At 38.1% G+C, this 12,227-nt stretch overlaps 1 protein-coding gene across 1 annotated transcript in view; it reads left to right on the top strand.

Annotated features, from left to right (window-relative positions):
- Positions 1-12,227, top strand: part of LOC126470079 (uncharacterized) — a 325,220-nt gene that overhangs the window by 87,857 nt on the left and 225,136 nt on the right. The window contains exon 5 of the mRNA XM_050097591.1: positions 6,811-7,605. Coding sequence (XP_049953548.1) covers positions 6,811-7,605 — 795 coding nt within the window. The remainder of the gene's footprint in view (positions 1-6,810; positions 7,606-12,227) is intronic.

Genomic DNA, 12,227 nt, shown 5'->3' with positions numbered 1-12,227 from the left:
CAGTTTAACTATCTCATCAAATACAAGAAACATTTCTTCTTAACACTTTCCAAGCGTCACTGTAGTACAATGCAGCCTCAAGCTATGTGCCCCACTTAGTTAAAACAGTCAAGGGTTGTGGTGCTACAGGTAACATTTCTGTAATAAGTTTTGCTCTCAAAGGAGCGTTAACAAAGTCAAGTGTATGTGTGCATGGTCAGGATCTCCTCCCAAACCCTTGGCTCAATTTCAGCCAAATTTGGCACAGAAACAGCAGGCCTCACAAGTATCAGCACTGTCAGGTTTATAATCTCCAAGCTCCAATACAGACAAAACCCATGTTTAAAGACTCTGTCATATAGGCCGACCTGCTTGACAGGCATGCTGTGTAGGAACATCGCCCTGCCAGATCAGCCTGCTTTGCATGGCAGCGTACATGTCAGGGGCAAGAACTGTTTTTCCAGACCCCCAACATGTAAGCAGCTTTGCATGATGGTGTGTTGTGGGAGTAGTACCTGCCTGATTTATTGAACTTTATTGCTGGGACTACACATGCTGATGAGTTTCGCTAGGGAACAGGTTCTTATGGGTAGAGGAGGGGTTGGATAGAGTAATGGAGAGGAATAAATTGATAGGGGGGGGGGGGGGGGGGGCAGGAGGAAGGATGTATGAGGCAGGTGGAAGGTGTAAAGGGGTGGTGAATCAGTGGAAAAGGAAGAGAGGGAGGTGGAGATTGAAAGAGAGAGGGGGAGAAGGATATGATCAGAGACAGGGGGTGGAGGAAATGGACAAAGAGAGGGGGAGGAGAGGGACATAAACAGATAGAGGTGCGAGGATGAGGTGGGCAGCTGGAGGAAGAGGGGGTCACAGAGGGTGGGGGGGCAGTGTGTGTTCAGTTTGTGTGTTGAATGCATACACGGACAAAGCCATGGGGAAAAGAATAGTGCACACTAAAATCAGAAAAATATACGTGGATATGAGTTCTATGGTAAGCAGTTCTTTGATTGCTTTGCTTCAGTAATAGATTTGGAAAAACACAAGATAGCAGTGCTGAAAGTGTACAGACCTCAAACAGGTGGCGTTTTAAACTTTATTAATTAGGAAAGGTACCTATAAGACAGTATTTAAGGACATTATCGCATGTGGAGATTCCAGTGTGCCGGCCACTGTGGCCGAGCAGTTCTAGGCGCTTCAGTCCGGAACCGCGCTGCTGCTGCGGTCGCAGGTTCGAATCCTGCCTTGGATATGGATGTTTGTGATGTCCTTAGATTAGTTAGGTTTAAGTAGTTCTAAGTCTAGGGGACTGATGACCTCAGACGTTATGTCCCATCACGCTTAGAGCCATTTTTTGATTTTGTGTGTGTGTGTGTGTGTGTGTGTGTGTGTGTGTGTGTGTGTGTGTGTGTGTGTGTGTGTTGTCTTAAGTGTAAGTTAGTTTAAGTTAGATTAAGTAGTGTGTAAGCCTATGGACTGATGATTTCAGCAGTTGGTCCCATAGGAACTTACCACCACCACCTATTCCAGTGTGTAGTTCTTGGATAGTTCTGATTGGACACACACAAATACTGATGTCAAACTTTGATTTGTTCTCACATTAACATTATCAAAAAGAACACAACAGTGATTGATAATTTATTTCTAAATCCAGTCATCTTTCATGAATAGATGAGTCCAAATAATAAACTAAACATGAAGAGCAAATGACAACAGTAAAGCATCCCCCTAAATCACATTTATCTAAGAAGGATAAAGTTCAATGTTCCATGAAATCTTGGGTGAACTTGCCAGAGGTTGGTAACTTGCTGCCAAGGTATTTTGGCACAGAGTCTTCTGACCATCTTCAGGTGTACTGTCGGAAATACAGTGAACTTCAGTAAGTCCCTGCCATCATGTACATATTATACCAAGTTGTCACAGTGCATATGTTACTTCAGCACATGCACTTCTGCTGCAAGTCTGTGCTGCTGTGACTAATAATAATAATTCCACATGGTTCTGTGGCAAGTTTTTCAATAGTATACCAATTTGACAACTTCTCTGTCCTTAATCCATCCTTAGTAACCCCACTAGGGAAAGGGGTCCTGCATTTTAATGTGGAATCTTGACCACCTGTTGTTCCTGGCGAATCAAGTCAGTGAGAGGTGAAGGCTAGGTTAAAGGCAGACTGAAATATTCCATGGTGCCGCTGGGATTTGATCCTGTGACCTTTCTGTTTCCAGGCCTGTGCCTTACCACAAGACCACCATGCTCTACAAGTTGAACAAAATGAGTTTTTCAGAAGCCTCGTCAGAGACGTAGGGATACTTAGTCTTACATTGTAATGCACATACACCCTTATGGTATTTGTGATTAATAACTAGAATGAACTGTGCATTTTACAACCACAACACTAGAAGTAAAAATAATTTCCATGTAGACTATTTGTCCCTATCAAGGGTTCAGAATAAAATTTATATTCTGGTGCAAAAGTGTATAACTGGTCACTGGTATACATCAAACAGTAAATTAAACATCCACAGATGTTAATAAAAAAAAGTATGAGTACCTTATTGGCCATTACTATAATTTATCAGAATATTGGACTTTGGGATGACAATTCCACTGTACTCTTTAAGTTTTGACAGACACACAGCTAGACAGACAGCCGATACTGCCCCATGGAAGTAATTCCTATAACTATCAATGCTAGTAGATTAGCACTCGTGATATTTTTGTTGTTAGTATATTTTACAGAAGGAGCATGCAACAGTTACTTCTGACTTTACTCATTGTGTGTCCCTTACCCTTCATGATGGCATTTTTGTGAATATACGTTGATGAATGATCGAACAAATTAATTGAGGAATATTTCATTTTCTCAATGGGCTATAAAATAGCAAACTATTAAACATTCACAAACATCATTAATAATAATAATAATAATGTGTTAATAGTATTAAAGTTGAAACACATCCTAGATAGCTCATTTTCTGTGATCTGCAGCTTTTGTTGCTCAGGTGAGTTATGCAGAACTGTTGTTTGAAAAAGTGAAACACAAGATGTTATTGAAGTGCACGAGGCTTCACGTGCTTTCAGGAGATGAATGTGGAATTGTGTCAAGCACATTGTGTGGCTATTTTTTCTTCGTCATTGTAACCAAGATTCATATTTTCAGTTTACTGTGGTGGCAAATGGAAAAGAAGAAATTTATTTAGCCTTGTTTTATTTTACACAATAGTATTCACTCTTAAGCTTGTGTGAACACAGTATATACAGCAGTATGTCGAGTATTCACCAAACTTCGTTACTTAAGAGTGAAGTAATCAGTCATTTTACTCTGTTGCCTATTTGCCCAGTACACACTTTTGAATTACATACTATGCTCATTATTTCATTTGAAATTTCACTGATCCCTCTCCTAACTCGATAGAACATGTTCACAATTCTAAAGGTTTCTAAATCGCTATCACCGTAGGGATAGACATCTATTTCTTTTTTCTTCCTCTTCTTAATCATCTTCATCTCCTTTGCTCACTTCATGGTCACTGTGTGTGCTGACTTCATTTGAAATTTTGTCTTCAGTTTGCACTTTGGTTGTAACAAGGTCATCTGTTGTTGCATACATTTCATAGTCGCACTGATTGAGAATATCGCAGTTGATTTCTGACAGCAAAGCAGGTAGTGGCACGCCATCAGTGTCATTGAACGTGTCTTCAGTTTCAGTGGATTTATTCCTTCAGTTGTAATTCCTGTATGATGGTAACAGTTCTTGATGGTTTGGGTTGTGACCTGGCTCCAAGATTTCGTAATGCATCTGATTGCATCCATCAGTATAATAGAATAGTCCTGCTTTTTCTCAATGTATTGTATCATTTTCAGTAATATGAGCTTACAATAGTGTCATTTCAGACTCCTCATTACTCCTCGGTCCATTGACTGCAATAAGCTTGTCATATTTGTACGAAGAAAAACGAGCTCAATATTCTCCAAACCAGAGAATACAGGATGTGCTGGACAGTTATCAACAAGAACCAGTATCTTCCTTGTTCTGACTCACTGGACTCGTATTTGGGAGGACGATGGTTCAACCCGCGTCTGGCCATCCTGATTTAGGTTTTCTGTGATTTCCCTAAATCGCTCCAGGCAAATTCTGGAATGGTTCCTTTGAAAGGGCATGGCCGACTTCCTTCCCTGTTCTCCCCTAATCTGATGAGCATGATAACCTCGCTGTCTGGTCTCCTCCCCCAAACAACCCAACCCAAACCTTTTCTGACTTTTAGGCTCCTGACCCCATCGCCTTATTTCAGCTTCAAAGAGTTTGGAGGTCATCTTGGACTTTTTATTAGCATTGTATTGCACTGGCAGATTATTTTTTCATCCTTAAAACCTCTAAGATTCTTTGCCTTACCTATCGCAAGCAGTTTTTTTCCCCCACAGTTCCATCTGCGTTAGCATAAACCAGAATTGTTATTCGTTCTTTAGATAACTTGCCACCAACACATTCTTCACCCTTGAATTTCAGAGTTTTGTCAGGTGTCAATTTAAATAGAATGCCAGTCCCGTCTACATTAAAGATACCCCAGTCTGCATATCCTTCACGAATTGTAGGACATGCTGTGGTAAGCCGTTTTGGATTGTTTCAGTATTCACATGTTGGGTTCACCGCACAGTTTGCCAAACATTATGCCATGACGCTGCTTGAATCTGTCAATACAGCCACTACTACACACAAATTCCTCGTCTTTTAATTTCTTGGCAAATTCTTCTACTTTCACCATAAGGAGAGGTCCACTAACGGGTACATCGATGCTTCTCTGTTGCTTAAACCACTTAAGCAGTGATTCATCCATGTTACTGTGTTCAGCTTTTCATAACTACATAGTTTTAGATCCATTTTGTTCAAACGCAATAACGATTTTATCCTTGTTCTTCCAAATCATTTGGACTGTAGAATTTACAAGGCCAAATCGCCGACACACGTCAGACATTTTAGCACCATTCTCAATTTTGTGAGTCAGTTTCACTTTTTCTTCCACTGTTAAAACTTTTCTTTTACTGGCCATCTGCTCTAAAATGCACGCAGATCATAACAGATTGTTATAGAAGCTGACATCATTTGTACTGTTGACGAGTTCTGTGATTGTCACCACTACTGTCCATTTGTCGTATTAAGCGATGGTAAGTATGTTCCTTACTAAGAATATGACCGTATCACAGAAATCGTGACATTATAGCAGAGTTGTTGTAATCAATGTTGTTATAAGAAAGTTCAACTGTATTTACTCAAAGAGAGAGATTTTGCATTTATAAAATAAATTTGCACATAAAATATAATATTACACCCCTGAAAATAATGGAAAGAGTAAAAATAACAACTCTTCATATTGTTGAGGTTGATAGGCACATAAAGAAGACTGAAAAAATAGCAAAACTTTTGGATAGTATACTTTTTCAGATCGAAGGTTGGATCTGGAGGACATCATCCAAAAGCTTAGCAACATTTTGAGTCTTGTTTATCTGTCTATCGACGGCCCAGTACCTAACCTATATGGTGAGTTGTTACCTTTACTCCTTCCATTATCTGCATTTCATGAAGGATCTTTCATTCTGATATGACATACAGTATGTAAATATGCGAAACTCTGCCCTCTGGGAACAACACGAATGAAGGCACTAACCTACGCAATTGGAAACTATACAGAGACTGCAGTGGGACTGCTATAATGTGGTCAAGTACATGACTTCTCATCTGTGGAGAGGAGGATTGTAGCTTATGTGAATGTCCGATTCACACACTGGCTCAATCCTGACAAAATCTGTTAGTAAAAAATAGTGTAAAAAGGAATACACAGAATAAAAAGGAGTCTTGATGTGTTTTAGACACTGAAAACACTAATAGAACTCTCTCACAAATGCAAAAGTATTACCTCTTGGATAAGCACTGGCACAGAGTGCTGCACACTGGAAGACTTCTATGTATTTCAGATCGACAGAACTAAGTGCTAATGTTATTAGTATTGTGTTATTTGGCACTTTTGTTGTGATGGTGACTAGTTATGATCAAAAAAGAAATTTGAGTTACAAGATGGCATCAGATGATATCTGGAACATAGATGTAGGAATAATTATCCATTAAATTGTTGCATTTAAAACATTTCTACTAGGAGTGATATGTACTATAACCCAATTTTTCTTTTGGTTTTAATTGTTGTTATTTCTTTCTTTCAGTTACAGAAAGAAAGCAAAAGACACAGTGAATTTATAACTATCCAATTTGTTTTCCTTTAACAAAGTTAAAAGTTAATAATTGGTGTCCACTATTCGTTATTACTTTTATTCTTCAGTCTAATAGATACGGGGTATTTAAAAATAGTAGCAGCCCCCCCCCCCCCACACACACACACACACACACACACACACACTGAAATTGGGACTGGACTGTTTTACAATCACCATTGCTGAATTGTGCAAAATTCTATAATGGCTCACTGTTGTTGATTCCAGAATTTTAGTTTTATGATCAAGCAGTTGTGATTAAAGTGACATTTTTACACAGTAACTTCTCAAGATTTAATGAAGTAGATTTGTACATGATCACTTACCAGTTCTGTTGTTGAATCAATGTTTGGTACAGCCCAGTGAACAAATCCACTTATGTGAACCATTGTGACATGTTGTTTTGATTAATTATCAGGCAAAATGGTGTGTGTGTGTGTGTGTGTGTGTGTGTGTGTGTGTGTGTGTGTGTGTGTGTGTGTGTGTTTATATCCATACGTGCATGCTCCATATTATTTCTGTTCATTCTGTAATTAGTTACATAATCACAGTGGCTCTGTTTGCTTCAATTTTCAGATTGCTGTTGTGGAGCCAACTAGTCTGTCCCTTTCAGTTTCATCAGAAAGTACAGATGGCTTACAGATTCTCAGTGTTTGTGAAGACCCAGCTGGCACAGATGGTGATAAGGCCTCAAAAATTGACAGGACCTCAACTGGTTCAACTGGTGAATCAAGTGAGAACAAGTCTGAAAAAATTGAACCCTCACATCCAAAAGTTAAATGGTCAGTTCCTGTTAGCATGTTACACTTTGACTCAAGTAGTTATTCAGAGGTAACATCAGATAATCCATCTTCAGAAGATGAAACAAAATGCATTCCAGCTGTTGGAGCACCAAGAAAGAATTCCCTGGAAGATGCAACTAAAACTACTACAGAACCAAAGATTTTAAGTGCACATAGTACTTTGACAGAACCAGAACCTCATTTTGCACAAATAGGCCAATTTAAAATAAGAAAATTCACACAGATCAAAGCAGATCCATATCCCACATCACCACAGTCGTCAAGGACTACGACTGCATCAGAATCGTTTGAGATATGTCCCAAAGAGGAGGAAAGATCAGATTTTCATGATGAAGAAGAAGAAGAAAGTGACACATTGCATTCTGACATAGAGAAAGGTGCGCTGGTACAAACAGCTAATCGTCGTGTTCGCAGTGGTGATGAAGATGACGAAGAAAAGGCAATTGGAGCATCACCTGATGGAAGATTCTTGAAGTTTGAGGAGGAAGTTGGACGAGGAAGCTTTAAGACAGTCTACAAAGGCCTTGATACACAGACTGGTGTTGCTGTCGCATGGTGTGAATTGCAGGTAATTAATTCCTTTAAAATTTTTGCGGTGCTGTTTGTTGTTAATAAAAGTAAATGAATTTTTACAAGGACACAAGTATGTATTTTGCAGACTGTATCTGTTAAATTGTTTATAAACTTTAAATTTATTCAAACTTTTAGAGAGGTTGGAAGAGAGATATGTGTGAGTGAGGTTTAATGGGGATGTTTGGAGGACTAGGAATATATGTAATTTTAGTACACGAGATCTGTTTGGTCAGCTAGATTTGGGGTGGTAGTGCCTCTCTGTAAAGACCTTAGTCATCAGCATACTGGCTTGTGACTGCAGATACACCATCCATGAGCGATGAGACTACACAGGAGAGGCTTATTAATGTGGAAGGAATGGCAGCTGTGGAAGTGCAGGTACTGTGCGTTGATGTGAAGTTTCACATGTCTGGAAGTTTTACTGTGTGATCAGAGAGGTGGGCATAAAGGTTCAGGAAGGTGGGTATATGGAGCTGGAATAGGTGAAATTGATAGGATAATAGCATTAATGCTTTGGAAGAAAGAGGATAGTATTTCTTGACCCTGGATCCAGATCAAGAAGATATCAGTGTAATTGAGCTAGAAGAGACATTAACACTTGTATGGAGTCATGTACTTAGTCGGTTTTCCCTCACTCTATTTGAGAGTGAAACAGAAAAGGAAATGACTAGTAGTGGTACAAGTTACCCTCCACCATGAACCAGACAGTGGCTTTTGGAATATGTATGTAGATGTAGATATAATTGATCATGTGTTGTTAATGTATAGGGAGGGGATTTCAACAGTGGCAAGCAGAGAACCTGGTGAGGTGGTAACGGGGGTAGGATTCTGAAGAAGCACTGAAGAAAGTGATTGGCCTGCTTGGTATAGGAAGCTAGGCTGTGGGCAGTTATTGGGAAATGTTGATTACCTAGGGCAGATATTATTTTGGGTGGATATGGGGAGGGGGTGAAGTAGCATAGTAACCAGCTACAATAGGATGTTGAGATTGGTTAGGTTTGTGGATGTATGGGGAGAAAGGGGGTTGGGGTTGAGGAGTGAGGAAGGAAATGGAGTAGTGGAAAGCTTTTGGGATGGGTCTAATGATTTGAGATTATGCTGAACTTCTGTGATTGGATTACTGTGACAGCTTTTGGGGGAAGAATCTGACAGTTGGTGGAGAACTTTTGCCTGTTAGTCACTGAAATTCATAGTCACAGTGGCAGAGGCTTTATTTACAGGGAAAATGATGAAATCATAATCTATTTTTAAGAATGTGGATGGCTGCTCTGTCTTCCATCAAGAGATTTTTTGTTGCTGGGAAGGAACAGGGATAAGGAGATGAGGCCAAGTTGGAGGTGGGGAATTCCTGGTAGGTTACTGGATGTTGTTGAATGGGAGTAAGGATGTGTCACATTGGAGGAAGGTATGAATTGGAAGAATAAAGGCAAAGTGTTCTCTTTGGCCTGTTTTAGTTCAAGGTGTTGGTAGCAAAGAAGTGTCTCCATTGCAGGGTAGAATAGCCCTTTGTCCAGTCCAGCATGATTGAATATGGGTGTAAGGCTGAGGGCTGGCCCTTCGAAAATTACTGAAACTTCTGTGGTATTAAGGTTCTTAGTAGATATATTTATTAGCAATATTGCAGGTATACTTGGGTTCACAATTTTGTGAGATGATGGAGATGTGAAAGATGATGTATTGGAGAGAGAGAGAGAGAGAGAGAGAGAGAGAGAGAGAGAGAGAGAGAGAGAGAGAGAGAGAGATTGATTGATTGATTGATTGATTTTAACAGATAGTGAACTACCAAATATTTTGTTATGACAGGATATGCACTAATAAGAATTGAATATAATGTTTGTAATCTACAAGACTATAAAAGACTAACAGTTCTGAAGAACTATAAGGAAAGAGTAATCACCATATAATTAAATGTTGAAATCAAGATCAGTACTCAACAATCAGTGTTCTAACATGCAGTAGCAGTGCAGATAATTATCCAGGGAGGCAAGTGGCTGACATTAGTTCGATACTGACCATCTAGCTTTAATATAAACAATTACCTGAAATAATTTGAAGTACTTCTACACAAAGCTAAAAACTGCAATATGTAGTTGTTGTAGGTCATCTTAATGCAAATTTTTTTAGAGATAATCACACCAGAAGATTCTGTGATCTAATACACACACAAAATTTTGACCCTTGCTGGTGATGTTATGTATTCTTTTTGCTTTGAGATGTATCAGTTGAGTGTTCATTCACTCACTACTGTTTGATGTTGATAAAAATGTTATTGACTTTAGCTTGATCTCGCTCATCCTACCTTGCCTTATCAGGCATTATACCTAGATCCGGCTTCTCTTATGAGCTTACTATATGCTTTTTCCTTCTTGTAAATTTGAGAACTGTTCTGGGTTCTTTTCCCTCTCAGTTTAGGTACTTCATTTTTAGTTGTTTCCTTGACTATATAATAATTGTGGTGGCCATCTCTTACTCTTCCCTGTATTTAAATTATTGTGTACAGTGTGATATGCAGTATTTGTTTAATAACATAATGATAATAATGTGTCTTTGTATTCAGATGAATGATTTTACCTCCAGTCTTCTTAGTAGAATTTGTTACTTGCTTAAATTTTCTGTTTTGTTTACATTATCTTCACTTTTGTGTCTACTATCTCAAATATTTAATCACTATGTTGTAAGATTGCAGGCATTTTGGCAACACTTATGCATATTAGTAATTATGTGTTGCGTTAACACCGATACATTTGATTACGCCTTTTTGGGTTGATCTATGATGACTTAAGATTGTAAATGCCTGTTACGCCACAAAAACTTTTACTACGGCTATATTTTAATGTTCATGGGATTAGGTGGCTTACCATAACTATGTATTGAAATTCTTAAATAACTTATGAAGAAGCACTTGTAATTATCTAAGGGAACTGTCTTTACTAAAGCTCTTTGATCAGTGTAGATCTAGTATCAGCTACTTCTAATACCCTCTCACACATACAGCAGATTGTTTTGGCATGGCATTCAGATTTGTTTGTTTGTCTCTGAATCACACTGTAATAAGAATACAAAGAAATGCAGATTTTAAATCATTTAGTTAAGTTGCACAAAACTGTAGTTAAGAGTGGTAACAAGGTCACATCCTGCTCATCAGTCCAAAGTGGATGTACATTTTAGTGAGCAAGGAAATTGTAATTATTAAACCCAAGATTTCAGTGAGTAACTAATACTCTTCTTTAACTTTACTGTTTCATGAGAAAGCCTTTCTTTATGTAGATGCCCCATAATCACAGATACACATAAATGAACATGCACTTGCCACACGTTGCAACCGATGAAATGTTAAACCCAACTTGATTAATTTTTGTTGGTGTTCCACAGCTTTTATAAATTGTAGAAATGACATTATGTAACACTTAAAGTTGCTGTTCAGTTTATTCTTTATTGTGTAACTGATATGGTGAGAGACTTGTTTTTTTGCACTGTTTTTTGTTAACAGTAAGAGTTACACATATGTATAAATGATGTTTAGTTATGAAGAAAAATTTATCTATTAGATTAATGGTTAACTATTCATGAAATTCACATTTTAATATAACACTAAGAACAGTTAAATTACGAACCTTTGTAATGTGTTTCAAGATGATAAAAATCCTGGACAAGCATTGTTAAGAAAATGACAGTTCTTCTTTATAATTATGTGGAGGAAAATTTTAGGAATCAATCTGGGATCCTGTCACAGGTCAATAACAGTCTGAATGCACATCTAACTTAAACTTTTCAGTATACTGGCAAAAGAACACACACAATAACTACTGACCCATACATTTTTACAATGCTAAAGGAAACAGTATATTGTCTGGAGGGGATAATGTGAAGCACTGTGTTGTCATTGACTATTATATGGTTATGTGGCTTGTGTGTGGCTCTTCCTTCAGATGGTAAATGTCTTGTAGCAAGATGTGAATATTCCAAATCTTTACTTGTGGAGCCAGCATCCACTCCTTGTAAATTTTGCATTGGTGCATTTTTGTCTCCCTCTGATTTTTCCTGTTCTGTCTTTACAGTTCTGTCAAACTTATACATGGACCAGTAAATAATGTCACATTTTTAGATTACATACTTATTGTCGGTGAAGAAACAATACCTGTGTAACTGAGAAACTGTCGATTTTCCTTTTTTCAGTTGATTGACATCTTCAACTCAATGCATCTACTCTTACTGCCAGAATACTGAATTTTTAATTATTTACAAATAAAATTACCTTAAACAATGCAATATATGTGATACAATGAAAAAATAGGTGGAAACACTGTGTAACTGCAAAACAACGAAATACTGTGTAACCAGAGTGTTTCGGATGTGATAAACAATACTACTCAAGTGCCAAAGTGTTCACAGCCACAGTACATTGTTATCACTTACTATGTATCTCTCATTGTTCAAAAGTGGTTCCTTGGTTGCAGCTTGAGTTCATGAAAATGGGTGGCATTGGGTATTATATAATCTTTATACTGAGGAAGAAATTGTTTCTTAGCTGAAATTAGTGTATGAAAGTGGAGAGTCCTTTCTGGGTGCCAGGTTATTGGTAGTGGTAGGAAAATTGAGTTATTATTTACCTCACAT

The sequence above is a fragment of the Schistocerca serialis genome, chromosome 3 (assembly GCF_023864345.2).
Source record: "Schistocerca serialis cubense isolate TAMUIC-IGC-003099 chromosome 3, iqSchSeri2.2, whole genome shotgun sequence".
Lineage (NCBI taxonomy): Eukaryota > Metazoa > Arthropoda > Insecta > Orthoptera > Acrididae > Schistocerca > Schistocerca serialis.
The sequence above is the reverse complement of the archived record's forward strand: the minus strand, read 5'-3'. Positions and strand labels throughout refer to the sequence as shown.